General features: G+C 27.1%; 2 protein-coding genes across 2 annotated transcripts; both read right to left on the bottom strand.

Moving 5' to 3' along the window:
* Nucleotides 1-228: 228 nt before the first annotated feature.
* LOC110651249 (ribonuclease 3-like protein 3) lies at nt 229-2,404 on the bottom strand. Its single transcript, XM_058128714.1, has 3 exons — nt 2,027-2,404; nt 744-894; nt 229-606 (listed from the first exon to the last, which is right to left on the bottom strand). Exons 1-3 carry the CDS (start codon nt 2,402-2,404, stop codon nt 323-325), a joined length of 813 nt encoding a protein of 270 aa, XP_057984697.1. The 3' UTR covers nt 229-322.
* A 2,957-nt stretch (nt 2,405-5,361) lies between these two features.
* On the bottom strand, nt 5,362-10,885 carry LOC110653044 (ribonuclease 3-like protein 3). Its single transcript, XM_058128548.1, has 4 exons — nt 10,820-10,885; nt 6,817-7,074; nt 5,785-5,862; nt 5,362-5,631 (listed from the first exon to the last, which is right to left on the bottom strand). Exons 1-4 carry the CDS (start codon nt 10,883-10,885, stop codon nt 5,362-5,364), a joined length of 672 nt encoding a protein of 223 aa, XP_057984531.1.
* Nucleotides 10,886-25,061: the final 14,176 nt, after the last annotated feature.

Raw genomic sequence — 25,061 nt, 5'->3', positions numbered from 1 at the left:
ATGGCCAAAGCGGACAATTCCTCTGGTGGTTGGAGCCCGATCGTTATAGCTCACGAGTGATTCAGCTCATTTACATCAAGGAAATAATGTTGAGAGAAAAATATAGAGAGAGTCTTGGGAGAGAACATGAGGAACAAAAAATTGATCAATAGACACTTAAAAAAAATTTTAGGAATTCGAAAATTTACACAGTTTCATTTACAAGCACCCATACAACATAGCATGATTTTTTGAATTTGATAATATCAAAATGAGATTTACTGTTTAAGAACATCAAAAGAAACAAACAAAGTCTACAAACATATAAATTGATAGAATGAAATCAAGAGCATGATTCATCTGCACTGTCTTTCTCGCTCGGTATTCTTCCAATGTTGTCTAATGCATCTTTGGTTGCTCTATTATGAGCAATTTCTTTCTTGAGGCCACAGGTTCCTCTTCCCACAAGCTGATCATCTATGAACACATCGAAAACTATGCTTTCTCTCCACAAATCCACGAATTTCACTTTCAAATGTTTCTTGGGACATACTTCATACAACTCCGTTACTGGATGTATCTTGAGCATTTCTCGACTAATTATGGGTTCGAACAAATCCTTGAACACTTAAAGCCAAGATAAGTATTATTGCATTTTTATTATTTCACGGTTCATATTCATAAAGTTGGTGAAGATCTTTATTATTGTTTTTCAACAGTTTTATTCTAAAGATGAAAAGTTGAGCAGTGTAATTATACCTTACACACTGTATCAATTGAAGAATTGCAATCAATGAAAACAGTCCCAATGAGTGATTCAACAATGTCTACAAGGACCTTTGGCACATCCACTAGTCCAATGAAGTGCAGTGGATAATCCAAGATTGCTTGTGAGAATTTTCGAATTTGTTTTTTATTTTTTACACGTAAGCACAAGTGAAAAAAGGTATCCTTTACAATAATTAAGCCATCATATGATTTGACCAAAGAGGTGGGGAAAAAGAATTGCATGGATGATATCGATTTGGATAGACAGATAATCCAACATCAAGAAGTTATTATAAGTTCTAACAACCCCCCCCCCCCCCCTCCTCCTCCCCTAGCCCAAAAAAAAAAAAATCCATATTATTTTATTTGTCGTATTTTTCCTGAATCTTTCTTATCCATATTATATTCAAATTCAACTAACCTTTGGTCGATGATGTTGGACCAGCTTGTATGGGACCACATAGAAAAATCCAAAGTAATACTTAGGGTGGGCTAACATTGCCAGGGCGGCCCCTAATTCAAGTATTCAACTAAGACTAAAAGGCTAATAAGGATCTACATCTGTATCTAATGAGATTATATCCCCAATCAGGAGATTATTGGTTCAATTAGGCCTTATTGGAGTAACTATTAATATTCTATCAATCGAAATTTTTTATTATATATTAATGAAAATAAAATGTTGCATGATTATTTTTTATACAAAAATATTTTAAAAATAATAGAAAAAAAAATCAGGATTTATATAGACTCATGAATTCTTATACAATTGTAAAACTAAGGACGCAATGGGTGATCACCAATGACACCATGATCTTATGACAAACCTAACAGGCTAGCTGTCATGATCATTTGATACTCATATAGATTTTGGTCTTCAATTTTCAATTATTGTTTGATAATAAAAAAAAATTATCAAAATATATTTAATAAATATATTAAAATATATAAATAATATTTTATTACTCATTTAATTAATACAAATAATATTTTATTACTCATTAATTAAAATTTTTTCTCAAATATTTATTATACCATTAAACAAATAACTAATAAAAACAAAAATCAATATGAGTATTAATTGTATAGTTATTCATAGACAATCTTAATGGTCTGATGTGTTCTTCTCAACTGATTGTGCAATCAGGCTATTATTTGTGTAAAACATAATTTTTATTTTTATTTTTTGCTTGCGTAGACATTCAAACTTAACAAATCACAACAATATCGAAGAAAAAAAAGAAAAATTCAAACAATTTTCAGCGACTTACTTGTTCCTCAAGAAGGGTTTCTTGTGACGCAAAAAGCAATGCAACTCGTGTTTGATGGCCACACAGGCGAGCTTTTCAGTATCAACGTTGGTAGCTTGGAGCCGGGTCAACGCACTGGGTGGCAAATCTAGATACTTGAAGTAGTGTTTCTTGGTGAAGAGAAGGTTAAGCGCAAAATCTTCGACGTGTTCTAACCGCTCAAAAGAAACGCGTTTATCTGGAAATGATGAATCCGTAAAAGCCTCCTCCAATAATCTCCAGTTCTTGAACTTGTAACCAAGAATCTCCTCTACTCCGTCAAGACTAGGCAGCAATTCCATTTGATTTGACTCCAAATTTAGGCAGAATGCACCGACTTCTGGTTCTAGTTCTTGATGGTATGCCATTGTAGTCAATGCAGAGAGCTAAAGGCAAAAGGATATATATATATAAGAAAGTGGACTTTCTTTTTTTTTTTTAATGAAATTGCTATTTAGTCCTTGTATTATATTTTAATGAAATCAATTACTTGATCTTATATTTTAAAAAATATATTATTTAGTCCTTTTATTTTTCTTTCGTTAAACTATTTAATCACTCCATCAAATTTTTCGTTACTCATACTATTCATATCACTATTAAATCTCTCTGGGCCTGTTTGGCATTACTGTTAAAACTGCTATTGAGAAAATCACTTTTTTAAATATACTAGTTAGAGAGTGTTAAAAAATAATTAAAAGTTAAATTTGATCAGTTTTAGTCATAAGAACACTAAAATAACAAAATAGCTTTTTCTAAACTGCTTTTTTCAACAGCATCTAAAATGATGCTTTTATTCAGAAAAGCAATTCAGGCTCTGAAACTCAATGCCAAACAGGTCTTCTATTTAAAGGAAATTAATTAATTAATTCTTATATTTTGAAAAACACTTCTATTTATTCCCTCTGTTTTAGTAAAACTAATTAGTTTGATCATGTATTTTAAAAAATATATTCTTAGAAAAAAAATAGAAATTTTGCTACGTAAAAGCTAAATTGATATATTTTTTAAAATTTTCAATTTTTGTAAGGAAAATAATTAATTGATTCTTATATTTTGAAAGATACTTCTATTTAGTCCATCAATTTTATTAAAACTAATTAGTTGGTTCATGTATTTTGAAAAATATATTCTTAGATAAAAATAGAAATTTTGCTATGTAAAAACTAAATTGATATATTTTTTAAAGAATTTTCAATTTTTGGACATTATTTTTGTTTTTGCTTTACTGAGAAATAATTTTCCTTAATTACTTAGAAATTTAAGAAATAAATTTTCTTTATTACTTAGAAATTTAAGGAAACTAATTAACTTTTTTGTGTAGATAGTTTGTATCATTTTTTGTGTAAAGGAGAAGAAACATGGAAAAAGAAAGAAATAAGGGAGCATAAGAAAAATAAGGGGAAGAGAATTAGGGCAATTTGATGAGTATAAAAAAATAATTATAGGACTAATTAATTAATAAAGATAAATTATATGAATCGACTAATACATTTTTCTTTAAATATAGGGATTAGTTTTACTAAAATAAGAGACTAAATAATAGTTTGACCATTGTTGACTAACAAAAAATTGATAGAAAACTAAATAGTTTAACGAAAATCAAATATAAAAATTAAATAGCATATATTTTAAAATATAATAATTAAATAATTAATTTTCTTAAAATATAGAAAATAAATAATAATCTATCATTTTTAAAATGTGGTGTGAGCCTAGTAATTTGGGCTTGGGATTTTCAGTGTTTGGAAAAGGGATTTTGCTTTTTACGGCGAGATGAAAGTGGGACTACGGTTTGGTAGGGGAAATAGCAAGTAGAAGTTGACCTCTCATATAGAAAAGTACCAGAAGTTAAAAACTTGTCAACAAATAAAAATAATTTTATAAATATTAATTAATTTGAATAATATAAATAAAAATTTTAATTATATCTTAAAATTAATTTCATTTGCATTAAAAATTCTATTCCTATTCTTAATTTACATTATATGCATGATCGTGGTGATTAATATCATAATTTACTTAGGATGCTTTTTTTTTTTGTTCTAACATCATTTATGAGTTTGCATTATTTAAAATTATTTTTTTATAATTAAATTATAACTTATTATTATGTTTAGTAAATTTAATAATTAAATTATAACTTACTATTATGTTTAGTAAGTTTAATATTATCTTATTACTAAAAATAATATAAATAATCTAAAGCTATTTTATTGAGAGAATAATATATAATGATTTTGTAACAAATTACATTATAATAGTGTAAATTAAATTGAGGATGTGAGGATTGAGATAACAGAATATTAACTTTATTCCAAGTAAAATATTTTAACTTAAAAATGGAAAATCATGGTCTATCTTTTTTAATTAATTTATTTATTTATTTATATTTTTATTATTAATTTTTATTTATATTTATTTTAGTATATTTAATTTTATAAAAATAAATTATATTGATACTATATTATAATTTTTATTTTTAGTAAATTAGTAATTTAAATTTAAAATGTTGATTATCAAGTAAATATTTACTAAATTACAATCACTTTTGAGATTTTGATTTTAGATTGTTTTCAAATTTATGATAAATTTACATTGAAAAATATTTTGTTGTATAAATAATAATAAAAAATTACTTTACATATTAATAAAGCAAGATAGAAAATTAAAAGAAATTTTCATTTCATTTAAATTAAGTAATTAATAAATTAAAAGTTAATGAATTTATCTTATTTTAATATTTTCATAAACTACCATTAGTTATAACTATATACTAATTTTAATTTGCCCTATAAAATTTTAATTATTAACCTGAATGATGACCAGTCAGCAACAAAATCAAATAGGGAATATGTCAATTAGCTAAGACAGCTCCAGAAATTGGTTTTATAGCAAACAATTTCATTTCAACCCTTTTTAATGATGCATATCTCCTTCCAAGTGGCTCATAAAGGGAAGAAAAAGATAATAGAGAATTTGAGGAGATTAATAGAGAAATTATTTAGGATATATTTGGTAATATTAGCTGTTCTAATATAGAGCTCACGAGTGATTCAGCCCATTTATATCAAAGAAACAATGTTGAAAGAAAAATATAGAGAGAAAGCCTTGGGAGTGAAGACGAGAAAAAAAATTGATCAATAGACACTTAAAAAATGTTTTAGGAATTAGAAAATGTAAACACAGTTTCATTTACAAGCACCCATACAACGTAGCATCATTTTTTGAAATTGATCGCATCAAAATGATATTTACTGTTTGAGAACATCAGTGGAAACAAACAATGCCTACAAACATATAACTTGACAGAATGAAATCAAAATCATGATTCATCTGTACTGTCTTTCTCGCCCAATATTCTTCCAATGTTGTCTAATGCATCTTTGGCTGCTCTATTATGAGCAATTTCTTTCTTGAGGACATAGGTTCCTCTTCCCACAAGCTGATCATTTATGAACACATCGAAAGCCATGCTTTCTCTCCACAAATCCACAAATTTCACTTTCAAATGCTTCTTTTGACATTCGTCATACAACTCCGTTACTGGATGCATCTTGAGCATTTCTCTACTAATTATGGGTTCTAACAAATTCTTGAACACTTAAGGCCAAGATAAGTATTATTGCATTTTTATTATTTCACAATTCATATTCATACAGTTGGTGAATATATTTATTATTGTTTCTCTCAACAATTTTATTACAAACATGAAAAGTTGAGCAATGTAATTATAGAAGGACAATACCTTCCAAACTGTATCAATTGAAGAATTGCAATCAATGAAAACAGCCCCAATGAGTGATTCAACAATGTCTGCAAGGACCTTTGGCACATCCACTAGTCCATTGGAGTGCAGTTGATAATCCAAGATTGCTTGTGAGAATTCTCAAATCTGTCCATCATATGACTTGACCAAAAAGGTGGAGAAAAAGAATTACATGAATGATATCGATATTATTTTAATTACCAGATTTTGCCTGAATCTTTCTTATCCATATTATATTCAAATTCAACTAGGATTTGGTCAGTGATGTTGGACTATCTTATACGGGACCACGTTTAAAAAACCAAAGTAATACCTAGGGTGGGTTAACATTAGTAGGGAGACCCCTAATTCAGGTATTCAACTAAGACTAAGAAGATTCATTGGGATCATGTCAATATCCAATGAGATTCTGTCAATATCAGGGAGGTTGTTGGTTCAACTAGGCCTTATTAGAGTAACTGTTAGCATTTTGTCAGTGCAGGGGTAAAAAAAAAAAAAATTCAGGATTTATATAAACTCATGAAGTCTTGTATACAATTATATGACTAAGGATGGAGTGAGTAATCAGCAATGACATCTTCGATCTTATGACAAACTTAACAGGCTAGCTGTCATGGTTATTTGATATTTGTACGGATTTTGGTCCTCAATTTTCAATTATTGTTTCATAATAAAAAAATAATATCAAAATATATTTAATAAATATATTAAAAAATATAAATAACATTTGATTACTCATTTAATTAAAATTTTTTCTCAAATATTTCTTATACTATTAAACAAACAATTAATAAAAACAAAAATTAATGCTAGTATTAATTATATAGTTATTCATAGACAATCTTAATGGTCTGCTGTTCTTCTTCTGCTGATTGTACAATCAGGCTGTTGTTTGGGTAAAAGGTGATTTTTATTTTTATTTTTTTCTTGTGGAGACATTCAAACTTAACAAATCACAATAGTATCGAAGCAAAGAAAAAAGAAAAATTCAAACAATTTTTGGTAACTTACTTGTTCCTCACGAAGGGGTTTCTTGTGACGCAAAAAGTGATGCAATCCGTGTTTGATGGCCACATGTGCGAGCTTTTCTGTATTAACGTTGGCGGCACGGAGCCAGGTCAAGGCACCAGGTGGCAAATCCGGATACTTGAAGTAGTATTCCTTGGTGAAGAGAAGGTTAAGCACAGAATCTCCAACATGTTCTAACCACTCATAAGAAATGCGCTTATCTGGAAACGATGAATCTGTAAAAGCCTCCTCCAATAATCTCTGGTTCACAAACTTGTAGCTGAGAATTTTGTAACACCCCTATGTTCGGTAGTGCGTACTACTGTTCCGTTGACCAGTGTTGTCCGGACAGCTAGGATGCCTAGAACTACACTTCGAGATGAGTGAGGAGACATAAAATAATGAAATACAAGAAAAGAAAATACAAGAAAAATAAAGGAAAAACAATAGTAAAGAAATGCAACCAAGTTAAGCGAGCCGAGAACCCTAGCGATGGGTGACCGAACCGGGAAGTCACGGCGTGGACCGTTGACTAGCCCTGGACGGCGGGGAACCCTGGAAAATATTTTAGGACTCAAATAAATATTTATTGAAGTATAAATATCATTAGAAATATCAAAGAAAAATTAAATAATTAGTACAAAGAAAAGTGAGAAATCGAAAAATGGACAAAACTCGGTGTTACCGAAAAATCGGGAATGCAACCCGAACAGGGGCATTGTGGTCATTTGACATCCAGAATTGTCTTTTGACCTAAATGTCCATTAAAAATACATGGCATTACACTTGGAAAATATAATGAAAGATTAAATTTGGGGTACCTAATATAAATAGCCAAAAGTGGAGTGTAAATGGAGTAATTAACACATTTAACATATAATATTAATTAAATAAAGTTAGTGGAGAGTTAGTGGGAATTATCTACACCTAAGTGGACCACTAATTCACCCTTTGGACAGCAGATTGAAGTTCATCTCCAAGCTCCCAATTTCAGCCGAAAATGGTGAAAAGAAGATCCACCATTGTTATCCACTTGAAAGCTTCATGCATGCTTGATTTAAGCTTCATTCTTGGCACCTTTCTTCACCAAAAGTAACCACCACACCTTGGGCAGCATTTAGGGAGTGAGAAAGGTAAGTTTTGATGAGTTTTTAAGAAGCTTCAAAATAGCTAAGTTTGTGTTTTTTAATGTTGCTTTGTTAAAGTTTGTAAGCATGTTATGGGTGTTTGATTTATGAAGAAATTTTTGAGTTTTGATGTTGAATGGAAATGTGTACTTTTGGCAGCCATGGAAGCACCTTGAAGGCAGTTTAATTGTGCTTGTAAATGGTGAATTAAATGATTGATTAAATGTATATTGTGTAGGAAATTGTTTGGGTAATGTATACTTAGTATATGTAACTGTAAAATGAGATTTAAAGCTTGGAAAGTAATGGAATGTAAGTGTACCATTGTGGCAGTTTGCTAACCCTTGAGGAATGCTAGAATTCATGCTTGGTTTATGGAGTAATGATGTTAAAATGTGTTGGTTGTTATGGCAGTTTGAGTGTATGTATGGTGGTGTGAAGTGGGACATGTAAATGAGCATGAATTGGTGATTGAATTGTTGTAAATTGAATTGGACAAATTCTGCACTTGTTGGTGCACATTGAATGTAATTGTAAGCTGCCAAAATGACCTATAATATGTTGTAAATTATGTTTAGGTTGTGGTACAACCAGAATTAGTTTGAATGTTAAGTTTGGTGAGTGTTAAAAGTGATGCTTGATGTGTATGCAAGAAATGCAATAAGGCAGTTTGAGTTTTAGGCCTATAACTTTAAGTGTGTGGCTCCAATTGGTATGAGACCAATTGGAGGTGAAACTAGGCACAAAATGTGCCAACTTTCATGAAGAAAGCTTACCAAAATTCTGCTTTCAAGGTAGGTTGAAAAATGACCAAATCCGGATTAAGTGCAAGTAAGGCCTGAAAATTGACCATTTGGGCAGCAGTTAGTGTTTAGGCCATAACTCACTCAAAACAGGTCTAATTGACCTGAAATTTTAACCATGTATAGTTAAGACCCATATCTACAAGTCTTATGAAGACACCAAAGCCCAGAAATGACCATAAGCAAGTCAAACAGCTTGCACAAGTTCGGGTCCAAAAACTGGCCGAACCTAAAATGACCTAAAGTGACCTAAAATGACCAATTTTGGTGCAATTTGACCAGCAATAGGAAAATGACCATAACTTGGTCTACATAACTCAGAATGACCTGAAATTTTGCCCCGCATTCCATAAGACATAGATCTACAAGTTTGTAGTTTTGGCCGAAACCCGAAAACCGAGGGAACTAGGTCATCCGGCTAGGTCAAACTAGTATCCCGGAATCCAGCAAATTGCAAGAAAATGCAGTATACATGGAAATGAATTGGTAACATGTACCAACCCTAAAAGACTATTGAATGTAACCTATTAGTAACATTAAAACCTAGTTTACTAGTAGGCACTGATAGTCGATATATTAGGTTGACTAAGCAAATAATAGAATTCAGTAAATTAATTATCAAGCATTATCGTTAGAGACAGTTTAATTAAGTACTGAAACACTTCAAATTGTGTTTCTCAGTTAGCAAAGACTCAGAAAAAGGGAAGGAAATACTGAGTCAAGACCAGGAGACAGTTATCAAAGGTTTGTGCACAATAACTATTTCTTTTGAATTTTTCAATTAAAATGAATTATGACTATTTGTACATTATTGTTTTAAATTGTGGAAATGTGTTTGAATGGATATTTATCGCTTGAAAAGCACCGTAAATGGTTTGAAATTGTGAGAAATTGTTTGAATGATATTGATGGATACTTATTGATTGAAAAGCATTGGAAATGATTTGAAACCACAGCTATCATGTATATTGATTGTATTCCTCGCTAGCTTGTCTAGTGGGACGAATTGAATTCCCTCTCTGGCTGAAGTGTTGAGGTGTGTGCCTGTTGAGGACGAATTGGATGAGTACTCATATTTTTGCTAGCTAGCTATGTTATTCCTCATTAGTCATTGACTTTTGGGACGAATTGAACTTTGGAACATGATTAAGCTGTGTGTGATTTATTGTTATGTATTGTGAGATTGTGAAATGAATTTAAACTCTTATTGACATACACTATCTTTTGAATTTAACCATGATCTGACTTATTGAAATTTATTGTGATATTGAGAAATGGAGTTTAAATTCTTGTTGACAATTACTGTCTTGAAATTAACTATGGTTTTAAGTATCCACTATTTATATGATTTATGAATTGTGATTTAAAGTTGTATTTGGTTAATGTTGTGCACAACTGAGGCATTGTCTCAGCGATAGCTTTTTATTGCTGTCGCAGGTAGACAGACGGACAGGGCAGCAGATTAGGCTGCTAGTACCTCCAACAAGAGATTTTCGGATATAATGAGTATACCACATTTTGCATTTTGTACTGTAATGTATGTTCACTGTATGTACATATTATTTTTGGTTTTGAGCAGTTGTAAATTCAAATTGTACATTGAAGTTGTAAAATAATTATGAGTTATTTTGGCTTGTAAAAATTGTATTATATTTCTTGTATCTCAGTATTTGAAAAATCACTGTGGATTTAAGTTGAGAAATATGTTGTGTTGAGAAATATGTTGGAGTTGAGATTTGGAAATATATTGAAGTGCTTTTTTACAGGTTTTCTAAAGAAATGTTTTATCCAAAATACAGATGGCACTCTGCCAAAATTTTTACAGAAATTTCAAATAATTCAAATGTGTTAGTTCTATCACTTCAGTTCAAAAAGGTTTTTAACACCTGTAAATAGTGCTCACCACTGTAAAAGAAGTAAGAAAAGTTTTTAAAATCCCTTGTAGTGTATTTAATGGGTTATCAGTAGACGGAGTTGGTAATTCATTAGGTATACTACGGGATCATGTTATGCCTTACAGAGGGGTAGGGTGTGATAAATTTCTTCTACTCTGTCGAGACTGGGCAACGATTCCACCTGATTTGACTCCGAGTTCAGGCTAAGTACAATGATTTCTGGTTCTAGTTCTTGATGGTATGCCATAGCAGTCAATGCAGAGAGCTAAAACCGAAAGGAGATAGAGATGTTGGCTCTTGATGAAACTGGACAAAGAGGTGTGAAAAAAGAATTACATGGATAGATATCAATTTGGACAGACAGATATATAATCCAACACCAACAGGTTATTATAACTTCTAACAAAAAAAAAAAAATACACATTATTTTAATTAAAGGATTTTTCCTGAATCTTTCCTACCCATATTGTATTCAAATTCAACTAAGCTTTGGTGGGTGATGTTGGACTATCTTATATGGGGCCACGTAGAAAAATCCAAAGTAATACTTAGGGTGGGCTAACATTACTAGGGAGACTCCTAATTCAAGAGAAATTATTAGTAATACCTTGTGCATATTCATTATCTCTTATAATATTTAAGATCCACATCTCTATCAATAAGATTCTATCCCTGGATCAGAATGTGGTTTTTTATTTATTTTCTAAGAAAATCCTAAAAATTCTGGTATCTTCATGGATTTTTCTTATATAATGATGAGAATAGAATGTTGCATAATTATTTTTTATACAAAAATATTTAAAAAATAATAAAAAAAACTCAAGATTTATATAAACTTATTAAATCTTATACAATTATATGACTAAGGACGGAGTAAGTGATCACCAATGACACCATCGATCTTATGACAAACCTAACAGGCTAGCTGTCATGGTCATTTGATATTCATAAAGATTTTGGTCTTCAATTTTCAATTACTGTTTGAAAATTAAAAATATATATATTATCAAAATATATTTAATAAATATATTAAAAAACATGAAAATAATATTTTATTACTCGTTTAATTAAAATTTTTTCTCAAATATAACTTACACTATTAAACAAACAACTAATAAAAACAAAAATTAATATGAGTATTCACTGTATAGTTATTCTTAGACGGTTTTAATGGTCTATTGTTCTTCTTCTGCTGGATTGTGCAATTAAGTTGTTGTTAGGGTAAAAGGTGATTTTTATTTTTATTTTTTTTCATGTGTAGACATTAAAACCTAACAAATCACAACAATATCAAAGCACAAAAAAAAAAAAATAAACAGTTTTTAGCAACTTGTTCCTCAAGAAGGGGTTTTTTGTGACAGCAACCCATGTTTGATGACCAAGCGTGCGAGCTTTTCAATATCAAAGTTGACGGCACAGAGACGGGTCGAGGCACTTAGTGACAAATTTGGATACTTGAAGTAGTGTTCCTTCGTGAAGAGAAGGCTAAGCATAGAATCTCTTACGCGTTCTAATCGCTCATAAAAAATACGTTTATCTGGAAATGATGATTTCGTAAAGCCTCCTCCAATAGTCTCCAGTTCTCGAACTTGTAACTGAAAATCTCCTTTACTCCATGAAGACTGCACAGCGATTCCATCAGATTCTACTCTTAGTTCAAGCTGAGTGCATCAACTTTTGATTCTGGCTCTTGATTTATGCCATAGCAGTCTTATAGCTGGAAATAAATAAATAAATAAATATATATATATATATATATATATATATATATATATATATATATATATATATATTAAGAAGAAAGTGGACTTTCTTTTTTTTTTTTAAGGAAATTACTATTTAATTTTTCTATTATATTTTAATAAAATCAATTACTTGATCTTATATTTTGAAAAATATATTTGTATTCTCGTTATTTTATTTTTGTTAAACTATTTAATTACTTCATTATATTTTCCGTTATTCATACTATTCATACTAATATTTAATCTCTCTATTTTAAGGAAACTAATTACTTGATTCTTATATTTTGAAAAACACTAATATTTAGGTCCTTCATTTTAGGAAAACTAATTAGTTGACTTATATATTTTAAAAAATTAATTATTTTTTAACATGCATTGCATGTTTTCTGAACTCATGGTTTGTATTCATAATTTAATATTTTTATATATAATTTTTATATATAATATTATTATATGTATATTGATTATTATTTGATAATGTATAATTTTTTGTTTTTCATGACATATATTTTTATATATACCTTTATCAGTTTCAGATTAAGCATATCAATGAAAGTATAATACAATTTTATAATTGTAAATGTTTTCTAAATATATAAATTTAACTATTTGTATTTTGTTGGTTCAAATATTTTCTTGTTAAATTTCTTCAATAATAAAGTCTTTAATTAATCAAAACTAATTAGCTTTTACATTTTATAATTTTTATAAAACATATATAATTAGAGTGAAAAATTGAAACTTTTTCTAATACTATTTAGGAGTTTTTACATATAATAGTAAAATAAATTCAATTTGATATAGTTTTATATAATTTTTTTTATTTGTAGTTGTTTTTTATTCGATATTTTAATTTTATTTGATAAAATTAATTATGTGCACTCATATTAATAAGTATCAATATTATTAATTTTTATTTAATATGTAATATTTTACATAATTTTATATTTTCTTAAATATGGAGAAAAATTTTAAAAATAAAATTGAAAATTAATAATAAAAAATCGATGCTAATAAAATAAAAACTACTGACATTAGTATATTATTATATTTAATTGAAATAATTATAGTAAAAAACATATAAATAATTATTTGATTTACTGTAAAATATTTTGTCATCTGACTTATAACGTATTTTTAAATTAAAGCTTTTATAATTATTTTTTTAAAAGTAAATGTCAAATTTTAATAAAAAAAGTTATTAAATCTAAATAAATAAAAATTCTATTAAATGATATAATTCTTTAATTTATAAGAAAATTGGACTCTTTTTTAATCAAAATATTAATTTGTGTTTATATTTAAATATAAATTTATTAAATTGAAATAACAATTCTTTATTCAAAGCATGATTCCTAATTTTTTTTATGCATATTTATTTTTTACCAAGTTAGAATAAAATTATAAAATTAAAAAAATTAAAAAATTATTATTTTTTAAATGTACACAAAATAAATATTTTAAATTTTAATAGTGTACTATTTTAAAATAAAAAATTAATATTATAAATTTTAAATTTCTTATTTATTATATTAATTTTATAATTAATTTAAGCCTAACATATTATGTTAATTATTAATTTTTAAATAATATATATTTATCTATTTAAATTTTTTTCTCATATATATAATTTATTTTATATGTTTTTTTCGTAATTATATATTATTCAAAAAATTTAAATTCATATAACTTTATTATATATTACATACTAATTAAATATTTTTTTATAAATCAACAGACATAATTTTTTTTTATAATATTTTTCAATGTTGCATGTGTGTATATATTAATGCAATAATTAAGAATTTTAGAAATGTATTATAATTAAAAAAATAAAAATTTATTTTATATGAAATATTTTTTTATTAATTTATAAGAAATTAAATAGAAAGAAAACTTTAATAAAATAATTATATGTCTTGCTGACAAAAATTAGTTTCTTTTCTTTTTCTTTTACGTCAATTCAAATACATTGTACAAAAATATTTTTATGTAAATAGTTATAAGATAGAGATAAAAAAAAATCTTTTAGAATTTATTAAAAAAGTGATCACATAAATAAAATACCTTCCTATATTTTTGTAAATAATGTAAATCATAATGGTATTTTTATAAAACTGTATTTTAATTTTATTAAAATAAATTAATAATTAAAAAAAATCATAATGCTTATAGGATTGTAATTATAGAATTACTATATTAATAATTATAATATGTTTTTTTAGTCTAAGTAGAATTATTATTAAAATAATATTCAAATTTTAATTTATATTCATTATTATGATATTAAAAAGTGAAATTATTAGATATTTAGTAACAAATATTTCATCACTAATAATTATTAGTGATAATACAGTATATTGTAGAATTGACATTATAAAGGATTTAACGACAGAGTTTCTATCACTAAAGATTAACGACGATAATATATAAAAGACACTAATTGCTAAAATTATTAGTGATATATATTTTTGTTGCTAAATAATATTAACGACGAATTTTTATAGATGTTCTATTATCTTTACTATGTATTATTGGCAATAAACTATTTATCTACCATTATAAATATGTTTTTTTATATATATATTTTTAGGTTATTATCATTAATATGCATTATTTGCAACAAATTATTTATCTATCGTTATAAATATTTTTTTTATATTTTTATAAATAATGGATAGATTAATATTATTTTTTATTTATTTAATTTCTTATTTTAGAAAATTACTTCTTATAAAATTTTATATTTAATTGAAATTAAGTATAAATAAGATTAAGAATTTTAAACTTACATAAACTCTAAAATTTTAAATTTTAAATTTATATAAACTTTGAAATTGTTTTAAATAATAAAAATATAATTGTAATTAATTTGAATGATGAAGGACAATTTGGATAAAACTAATATTCCCTCTTCACTTTATACATTTATATATAATATAGATAATATAGATATATTTTTGGATAAAAATAGAAATTTTGTTAAATTGAGTTTTTTATTTTAATTTTTAATTTTTTGGACATTATTTTTGCTTTTTCTTTACTAAGAAATAATTTTCTTTGATTATTTATAAATTTAAGAAAATTGATTAACTTTTTTATATAAATAGTTTGTATCATTTTTATCGATCAATAAAAACAAAAAAAGAATGACGAGGAAAAGGCGGGGTACAAAAGAAAAAAAAAAAAAAAAAAACATTAAGAGGTCTATAAGAGAGTATTAGTAAAATAAGGAGAGAATTGAGGTAGTTTATCAAATTATGTAGAATGACTAATATATTTTTTTTTTAAATATAAAGATTAATTAATTAGTTTCATTAAAATAATAAAACTAAATAATAATTTGATCATTATTGACTAATAAAAATTAATAGAAAAATTAAATAATTTAATGAAAATAAAATATAAAAATTAAATAATATATATTTTAAAATATAAATATTAAATAATTAATTTTTTAAAAAATATAATTATTAAATAATAATTTGTCTTTTTTTAATATGGTGTGCGCTGAGTAATTTGGACTTGGGATTTTTAGCGCCTAGAAAAGGGATTTTGCTTTTACGGCCAGATGAAAGTGGAACCACAGTTTGGTGTCGGCAAAAAGCAAGTGAAATTTTAACTTTTATATATAAAAGTACAACAAGTAAAAACTTGTGAACAAATAAAAATATTTTAATAAATATTAATTAATTTTAATTATATAAATTACAATTTTAACTATATCTTAAAAATAATTTCATTTGTATTAGAAATTCTATTATAATCTTATTTCTATTCTTAACGCTCATTAATATCATATTTACTACATTCTTTTTTATTCCAACATTATTTACGAGTTTGCATTATCTAAAATTATTGTGATATAATTAAATTATAATTTATTATTATATTTAGTAATTTTGACATTATCTTATTACTAAAAATAATAGAAGTAATTTAAAGCTATTTTGTTGAGAGAATAATATATAAAATACAATAAAATCAATAAATTTAAATTTCTAAGAGAGATTTTTATTTTTTTACACAATCTCAAGATTGAGTAAAGGTGTCATCCCCCCAAATTTTTTTATTTTTCAGATTTTTTAAGGAGCATTGTTAACTTTCCAATAATTTAGTTTTATTTTATTGCCAAGTTAAAAATTTGTACAGATTTATTCAAAAACATAAGAAAATAGAATAATAACTTTCATATATAATTGAAATATCCTTTTAATGCTTTCGTAACAAATTTCATTATAATAATAATTTATAAAAATTAAATTGAGGATGTGAGGATTTAGATAACAGAATATTAACTTTATCCCAAGTATAATCTTTTAACTTAAAAGTGGAAAATCTTGCTCTATCTTTTTTTTAATTAATTAATATTTTTGTTATTAATTTCTTATTTATATTTATTTTAGTGTATTTAATTTTATAAAAATAAATTATTGATATTATATTATAATTGATTTTTTAGTAAATTATTAACTTAAATTAAAAATGTTGATTGTCAAGTAAATATTTACTAAGTTATCATCACTTTTGAGATTTTGATTTTAGATTATTTTCAATTTTATGATAAATTTACACTGAAAATATTTTGTTTATAAATAACAGTAAAAAAATTAATTTACATTTTAATAAAGCAAGATAGAAAATTAAAAGAAAATTTCATTTCATTTAAATTAAGTAATTAATAAATTAAAAGCTAATGAATTCATCTTATTTTAATCTTTTCATAAACTACCATTAGTTATAACTATAAACTTATTTTAATTTGCTCTATAAAATTAGAGGTTTAGTTGTAGATAATTAATTTTAAGAATGAAGAAAATTTATATTAAAAAATTATATTAACTAATTAAATTTATTACTTTCAATATTATAGTGATCCTACCAGAAGTTTTAGGGGTCTTGTCCTAATGCCACGTAAACCCGCAGTGTAAAAAAAGGATAAGGTAAATGGCCTTCTGGCCGGCTACTCTGACTCTCAAGTCGAAGGATTGTCTTTGAGAATGTTTGGAGAGCTAGTAATGAGAATTGTAAAATGAGAATACGCAAACCTATTTCTAGTTACTTGGTTGGTATTTATAGGCTTTTTAGGAAAATAACCGTTGTTTTATTTATGGAGGTGATCTTGGCTAAATTGTCAAGATTGTCACCATGAAATCTGCTCTTTACTTGATTGTTGATGTGATTATTGCTCAATCAGTGGGATCCGGGCTCTGCTTGATTATTGGCATGGTTACTACTCGGTATAACTTTCGTTCGCTTTTTTGGGTGAATGAAGGTTTTGTTCGGTCTTATTTTTGTTCTACTCGTTAGACCTCTTTGACCATCTAAACATTGTTCGACTTTTTGACTGTCATGCTTGACTTAGATTTTGACCAGGTAGTATCATTAGTCCCCCCCCTTCCCCCCATCCCCCCCCCCCCCCCCTCCTCGATCTTTCCGAACATTTATGTTCATGTTGTTTGTTCGTCCGATTGGGGTATGACATGACTGTTTGTGTGTGATTCTTTTTGGCTATCGTGTTTTACCTTTTGGGGACAACTATCAGGCACTCCTTGGGCGATCTTTTTGATGTGAGTATCATTAGTCCCCTCCTCCACTTCTCCCCCCCCCCCCCCCCCCTCTCCTCCTCGATCTTTCCGTACATTTATGTTCATGTTGTTTGTTCGTCTGACTGGGGTATGACATGACTATTTGTATGTGATTCTTTTTGGCTATCGTGTTTTACCTTTTGGGGACAACTGTCAGGCACTCCTTGAGCGATCTTTTTGATGTGAGCTATCATCATTTAAATTTTTTCTTGGTAAGAGATAGGGCAGCAGGTGTGAGGATTTGTACTTTGAAGTCATCATTTAAATTTTTTCTTGATAAGTGATAGGGCGGCAAGTGTGACGATTCATACTTCGAAGCCATTTATTGCCCTCTTCTCCTTCTTTAAAAGCCCATTTTCCACTTTCTTCCTTCTTTTATCTTTCCTGCATTGTTGTTTTTATCTTCCTTGCCTTCTCTTTGCGATTTCTAGTGATATTTCCTTTCTGACCTTGGTGCTTAGCTACTCCAGTGAAGGTATTGTTTTGACCTTTTTCTTAACTCATTCCTTTTTCTTCCTATTTTATGTCAAAGAAAATGAGCGATTTGAGTGATAACAGTGATTCAAGTGCCACTCCTCAGTCACCTATCGTCGTCTACTGCTAAGACTCAAGTACTCACAAATTGTTCTCCGATCAAAATCTGGCAGAAGTTGCGGAGTCTTCGGAGGTTATATTTTGGAGATATATTTTCTATTTCATATAACAATATTAAAAATATAAATTAGGACTTTTTAAAAAATTTTATAATTATTTGGTAATGAAGGGAAAGACGAATAAATTGATAAAAAAAACTATGTGATTGTTAGTTTATATATTAATATTATATAATTTTTAATATTTCATAATTATTAATGCAAATATTTTCTACTAAAATTTTATTCTAAATTGAAAAATAATTGTAGATTAAATAAAATAATGAATTTAATATATTTTGTCATTTAAATTTTTGAGTTTTAATTTATAATTATTTTTTAATTTTTTTTAAATTATCAATTAACTTAATGTTCATTCGATAATATATTAAAATTATTTTGATAGGAACTAAAATGCACATATTGTAAAGATAATATATTATAAATCTTTTTTATACTTTTATTAATTTCTTTTTTCCTTGAACACTACTTTTAAAAAATAGTAAAGGATTTTATTGACATTGTTAATTTATTTTAGTAATTTTTCTTAAACATTTTTTGTAATTTTTGTATTATAAATACTATTAATTAGAACAATAAATAATTTTAATTGATATATTATTATTATCATCAAAATATGTACTGCGAGTATAATTAATGTGTAATGAACGTTAAAAAAAATTAATAATAAAGAAAAATCTATGAGGATTTTGAAAATCAATTCCAATCGAATCTAGTTTAAAAAATAATAATAAAGAAAAATAATTATTTTAATTTAATATTAATTTATTTCACAAGGCTTTTCATACATTGTTTTTTTCTGTTAGGACCTTTGTGGAAGACACCAGGCGCCTTCGGTTTCACTTTGTTGGTTTCCTCCAGAGTGTCTGTCTTGTTGGTATTTTAAAATTATTCATAAATAAGAATCGAAATTGCTAGGAAATGGTCATGGCTACAGCTCCAATGCCGTGATTCTTTTTGGGATGTTTTGTTCTTTGTTATAATTAAAATAATTGTGGGTACGAAGTTCTTAAAATTGGACAATTAAATATTCAATTTTTTTTCTAATATTATTAGAAAAAAAAATAATTTTATGCATTTTTATAATTATAGTAAAAAATTTTCTTTTTAAGTTAATTTAAAAGTTTATTATTTATTATGACTCAAATAAAATTAAAAATTTGAGAGTGCTGATGTAATAAAAATATTACTTTTTAATATATTATTGTTTACATAGCATACATTAATATGTTTTTACTAATGTGGCAAAAATTTATTATTTTATATATTGTTATTAACGTGACATAATTTTAATAATTAAAAAAATTCAAAATTTTTTTTATTTTTGTTAATTATAACTAATTTTATAAGTTTATTTCATCTATAACCAATTGACTAATTTTGATCTAACTTGATAAAAAATTCCGGCTTTATTACCTATTACAATTGCAAAAATAAATATTTATATTACTTAGTATAATAAGAAAAATGATTTTGGATGACAGTGGGTGGAAGAGGAGAGAGAGGGAGAGAGAGAGAGAGTATATATATATATATATATTGCTGGATGACAATGGTTAGGAGGAGAGAGGGAGAGAAAGAGAGAAAGAGGGATGGGTGTGGAGATATTTTTTAGAGAGAGATAAAGATAGAGAGGTGTATATATATTATTGGATGAAGTGGGTGGAAGAAGAGGGTGAGGGAGAGAGAGTGATGGGTGGAGGGATATAAGTAATAAAATATTAATTTTTGATAAAAATCAAAGTTAGCCAACTAGCTATAAATAAAATAAACTTATAGAATTAACTATAATTGATAAAAGTCTAAAAGTTTTAAATTTTTTAATTATTAAAGTTATGCCACATTAGCAATAACATATAAAATAATAATATTTTTATCTCGTCAACTATTATGTCAATAAGAATATAAAAATTCATACCATATCACTTATCACGTCAGCAATAATATATTAAAAAAATAATATTTTTATTACATCAAGTGCTATGTTAGCGTCCCAAATTTCTAATTTTGATCGAGTCATAATAAATATTAAATTTTAAAATTAGGCCAAAATTAAAAAAAAAAAATTTGACTAATTACAAAAAAAACCTAAAGTTTTGAATTTTTACTTCATAATCATAATAAAAATAATAAAAATATAGCAATACAATAAAAATATTTATTAAAAATATGAAATAATTTTAGGTTGGTTAAATTATATAATTATTTTCTATCACTTTTAAATGTTACAATTTTTTATATCTTTAAATATATTAAAAAAATATAATATATTAATATTATCTTCATTTAGTAATTTTAATTATATTCTAAAAATAATATTAATAATAAGGAAATCATAAAGACAGTGAAAAAAATTATATGTATGTAATATATATAATTATACATATATAACATAAATATATTTTAATATATTGTAATTTACCCAAGAATAATAACAATTACTTATTATAACATTAAGAGATTAATTATAAAATACTCTTATGTGACAATCTATTTAAAATAAAAGAGATAAAAAAATTTCTTTATAAAGAGTATCATAGTATCACTAAAGAAAAATATGTCTATTATATACATATATATAGACAGATAGATTTGTGAAACCTGAATAATACATCATTAAAATTAAATAATAACTAAAGCTCTCATTAAATTTAATTAATTAGGCATAGAAACATAATTGCAAAATATCTAAAATGGAGTTTTTGTTCTTTTAATAAAAACTCAAAATAAAGATCTTCATAAAATGGTTATATATATGTATATGGAGTAAATTTAAAAATTAAGTGGGCAAACCCAAAATTTTAGTGGAATAAAATATTATTAAATTGAAATATCTAAAAAATTGAATGAATTAAAAATTCAATGAGATAAACCTAAAATTTTAATAGGATAAAATACTATTAAAAATATAGCATCCCATGTTTTACTTTGATGGTTTTCCAAAATAATTCAGCAACTGCACCAGTTGGCCGTTGAGATGATTGTGTTGGCTTTTAATTTTCCAGGTCTTTCTCTAAACTTTAAAAATTCACCAAATGTTTCGCAGAGCTCATAAAAATTTGAGATGGAAGCAAAAAATTCCAAATAGTCATCCCATATAAAATTTGAATATGTTATGCGATGTTTTTAGTATCAAAAACAAAACATTTTCATAGTCTTGTGATAGATTTCATGTAACGCCCTCATTTTAGATAGTCTGTACATTCTACTATTTCGATGATTAACATCTGTTCAAACAGTCAGGATGTCTAGAACTACACTTAAACTAGAGTGAGGAGGCATAAATTGATTGAATAAAGACCAAGTAAAACTAAAGAAAAATAAAAAGAAGTGAAGTGCAGCTCGGTTAAATGAGCCGGAGGTCACAGCGATGGGTAACCCTAATGGAAAGCGATTGTGAAAATAGTTGCCAACCCTAGACTCATGGAAAAACCCTGTAAGATAAATATTGGGACTTAATTGAAAGATTTATGAGGTTTAGGTGACAATAAAAATGCCAAGAAAATACAAAAAAATTTATGCTGATCGGTAAAGACAGTTATAACTTGATGAACACAACGAAGGGAATTTTGGTCATTTTATCATCAGTGTTGAATTTTGACCTAAATGTCAATCAAATGAGTGAGAATAAAATAATTAAAATGAATTAAAATCATGAATTTGTGTAATGAAAATGAGTAGAGAAAATAGGAAAAGAAAATAAAAGAAATGAAATTTAAATAAATTTTTATGACATAAGCATGATGCAAAGATGACCTAATTAAAAAAAATTTGCTCTAATTAAAATTTAACAAATAAACTAAAATGGATAAATATTGAATATGAGACAAATTTGACTAAGAAAATCTCATCTTCTTCCTCACTTCCCTCCTGGTCGAACCCCATGGAAGAGAGCTTCCACCATTTTTTTTCACAAGAAGCTTGATTTTCCCATGTTCTACACCCTAAAACCTATACTTGCCTTCACTAAAATTTGCTCCTACACATTGAGAAAGCTATTGGTAGCCAAGAAAGTGAGACAATTTAAAGTTTAGGCAAGGTCAATTTGGCTCAAGTCGAGGTTAGTGCCTATCCTTACTTTCCTCCTTCCTAAATCTTTGAAATTGAGTTGAAATAAGTTGATATTACATGAAAATTTGAGAAAATAATGAGTATATGAAGGGGTGAATTTTTGGTAGCTATGGGGAAATGTTGGAATATGATGATTTTGGTTGAATTAAATTGGTTTAGTAATGGCGATTAATAATTATACATGTATTATAAGTTGCATGGTATGAGTTTGCTTGAGTGAGAATTTGGAAGTTAGGTTTTGACCCAAAATTTAGGGTTTTGTGAATTGATGCCTAATTGAGTTTGTTGAGACCATTTATTAACTATTAGAAGTGCAATGAATGTCATTGAAGTTTGGTAGTTGGGTGGAATGTATTTTGGAAATATTGAATTTCTGTGCAGGATTCTGGACATATGAGTCCAGCAGGGTTATGTGGCCATACGTAGAGCCACATTGCTCCAATTGGTGTGAGGCTAATTGAAGATGAAATTTAGAACAATTTGCCACATTTTTCATGTAGAGACCCTGCCCAGAAACTGAACCTAACATGACCTAAAATTGGCTTGAATCCGGGTAACCACTTGCTGGACCTGGAAAAATGACTATATGAATAGTAAATGTTCAAATGGCCATAACTCACTCTAGGAAGGTCAGAATAACCTGATTCTTGAACTATTGGAAATGTTAGACATAGAAGCACATTTTTCATGAGGAACATAGAGCTCAATTCTGACTCAAAACCAACCAAATTGCTAGAACAAGTTAGGTCAATAATTCTGACCAAAACCAAAATTGACCTGAAATTCTGGACTTTGACCTACCTGACCAGTTTTGAAAAAAATGTCATAACTTGATCCACAAAACTGCAAATGCAGTTAAATCAAAGCTAAAATTTTTATAAGACCTAGAACTACAACTTTGGTATTTTGACCAAAACCCAGAACCTAATGGGACTTGGCCAAATTGTTAAGACAATTCAGTATGCCAAATCCTGAAATTGAATTAAATAACCACTTGACCCCAGAACAGTATTTAAATCATATCTCACACTAGGAAACTCCAATTAGAATGAGCCAAACTGTTCTGAAAACCTAAGAAATAGGACTCCAACTTTGATTTAGGAATTTTCTTCAAATTTGGAGTGTCAGAACCCTAAAATGGGAATAAAAAACACTAACCTGAATCTGAAATCCTGAAGGCATAGGGTTCATGAGTCCAGGTCAATTAATTAGCTATAACTCGCTCTACATAATCTGAAAAATTGTAAGTCTTAAACTTGAGTGACCCTAAGACACAGTATAACAACTCATTTGAAGGATATTAGGCCTAAAAATGGCTGTAGCATGCCCAAATGACTAAATAAATTTTGACTTTAGAATCTGCCTGATTCTAGAACCATAAAGGGTCAATGAACCAGTTTTGGTAATTTGACCATAACTTGAGTTCTAAAACTCTAAATGACATGATTCAAAAAAGAAAAAAAAGATAAGACATAGAAGAACAACTTCCATCAAGGAAGTGTAGCCAAACAATGGCTACATATTAACCAATTTGCTAGGTAAAATTAAGACACCAAATCTAAACCTTGAGAATGGTTCATAAAATGACTTGTCATATGATATAGAATTAACCAAAATGATTTGCTAAACATAAAAGTGACATGAATATGTATGTGGGACTTATGTTTCCCATCACAAGTAACATGAAAATGCTATGAAACACAAATAGTACATACTATGAAATAATGAAACTATAAGTACTTAATAATACTACTTTGCCCAAAGTATACCTAGACTTATGTATATAGCATGGATCGATTGATATATCAATTATGGACAACATATTGCAGTATTGCCCACAAGAATGATCATTGATAGACAACATCTGTCTGATATGGTTATTCTACAGGCTTTATGCCTGCCTGTTGGTCATTGTACCTGATATGATTTCTAGCTTTATGTCTGCCTGCTGGCCTTGTGCCTGACATGACTGATGTATACATGATAGATATACGAATGTCTAACTAGTATACTCTCGTATATCCAGTCTTTATAGTCTGTAGGTTACTTGGGCATAGATATGAGTAATAAGCTTTAAAATTAAATAATTACATGAAGAGATCACATATATGAATTTAATAAGACTGAATATGAGATAAATGAGCAGAAAAGATCCTGATAAATTTATTTGCTCCCAAAGTTCAATAAACATGTAAATGACTCAAAATTCATGAAATTATACACGAAATAAATATTCTTAATTATCTAGTTATTTTTACTTTAATTTATACACCGCTAAGTATTATATTTAGCGCATTGATTTTTCCATCGCGTAGGTACTAGCGAGCAGGACCAGTCCAGATAGTGAGTTAGAGCAGACTTTGCTA

This window comes from Hevea brasiliensis, chromosome 10 (genome assembly GCF_030052815.1).
Source record: "Hevea brasiliensis isolate MT/VB/25A 57/8 chromosome 10, ASM3005281v1, whole genome shotgun sequence".
NCBI lineage: Eukaryota > Viridiplantae > Streptophyta > Magnoliopsida > Malpighiales > Euphorbiaceae > Hevea > Hevea brasiliensis.
The sequence above is the reverse complement of the archived record's forward strand: the minus strand, read 5'-3'. Positions and strand labels throughout refer to the sequence as shown.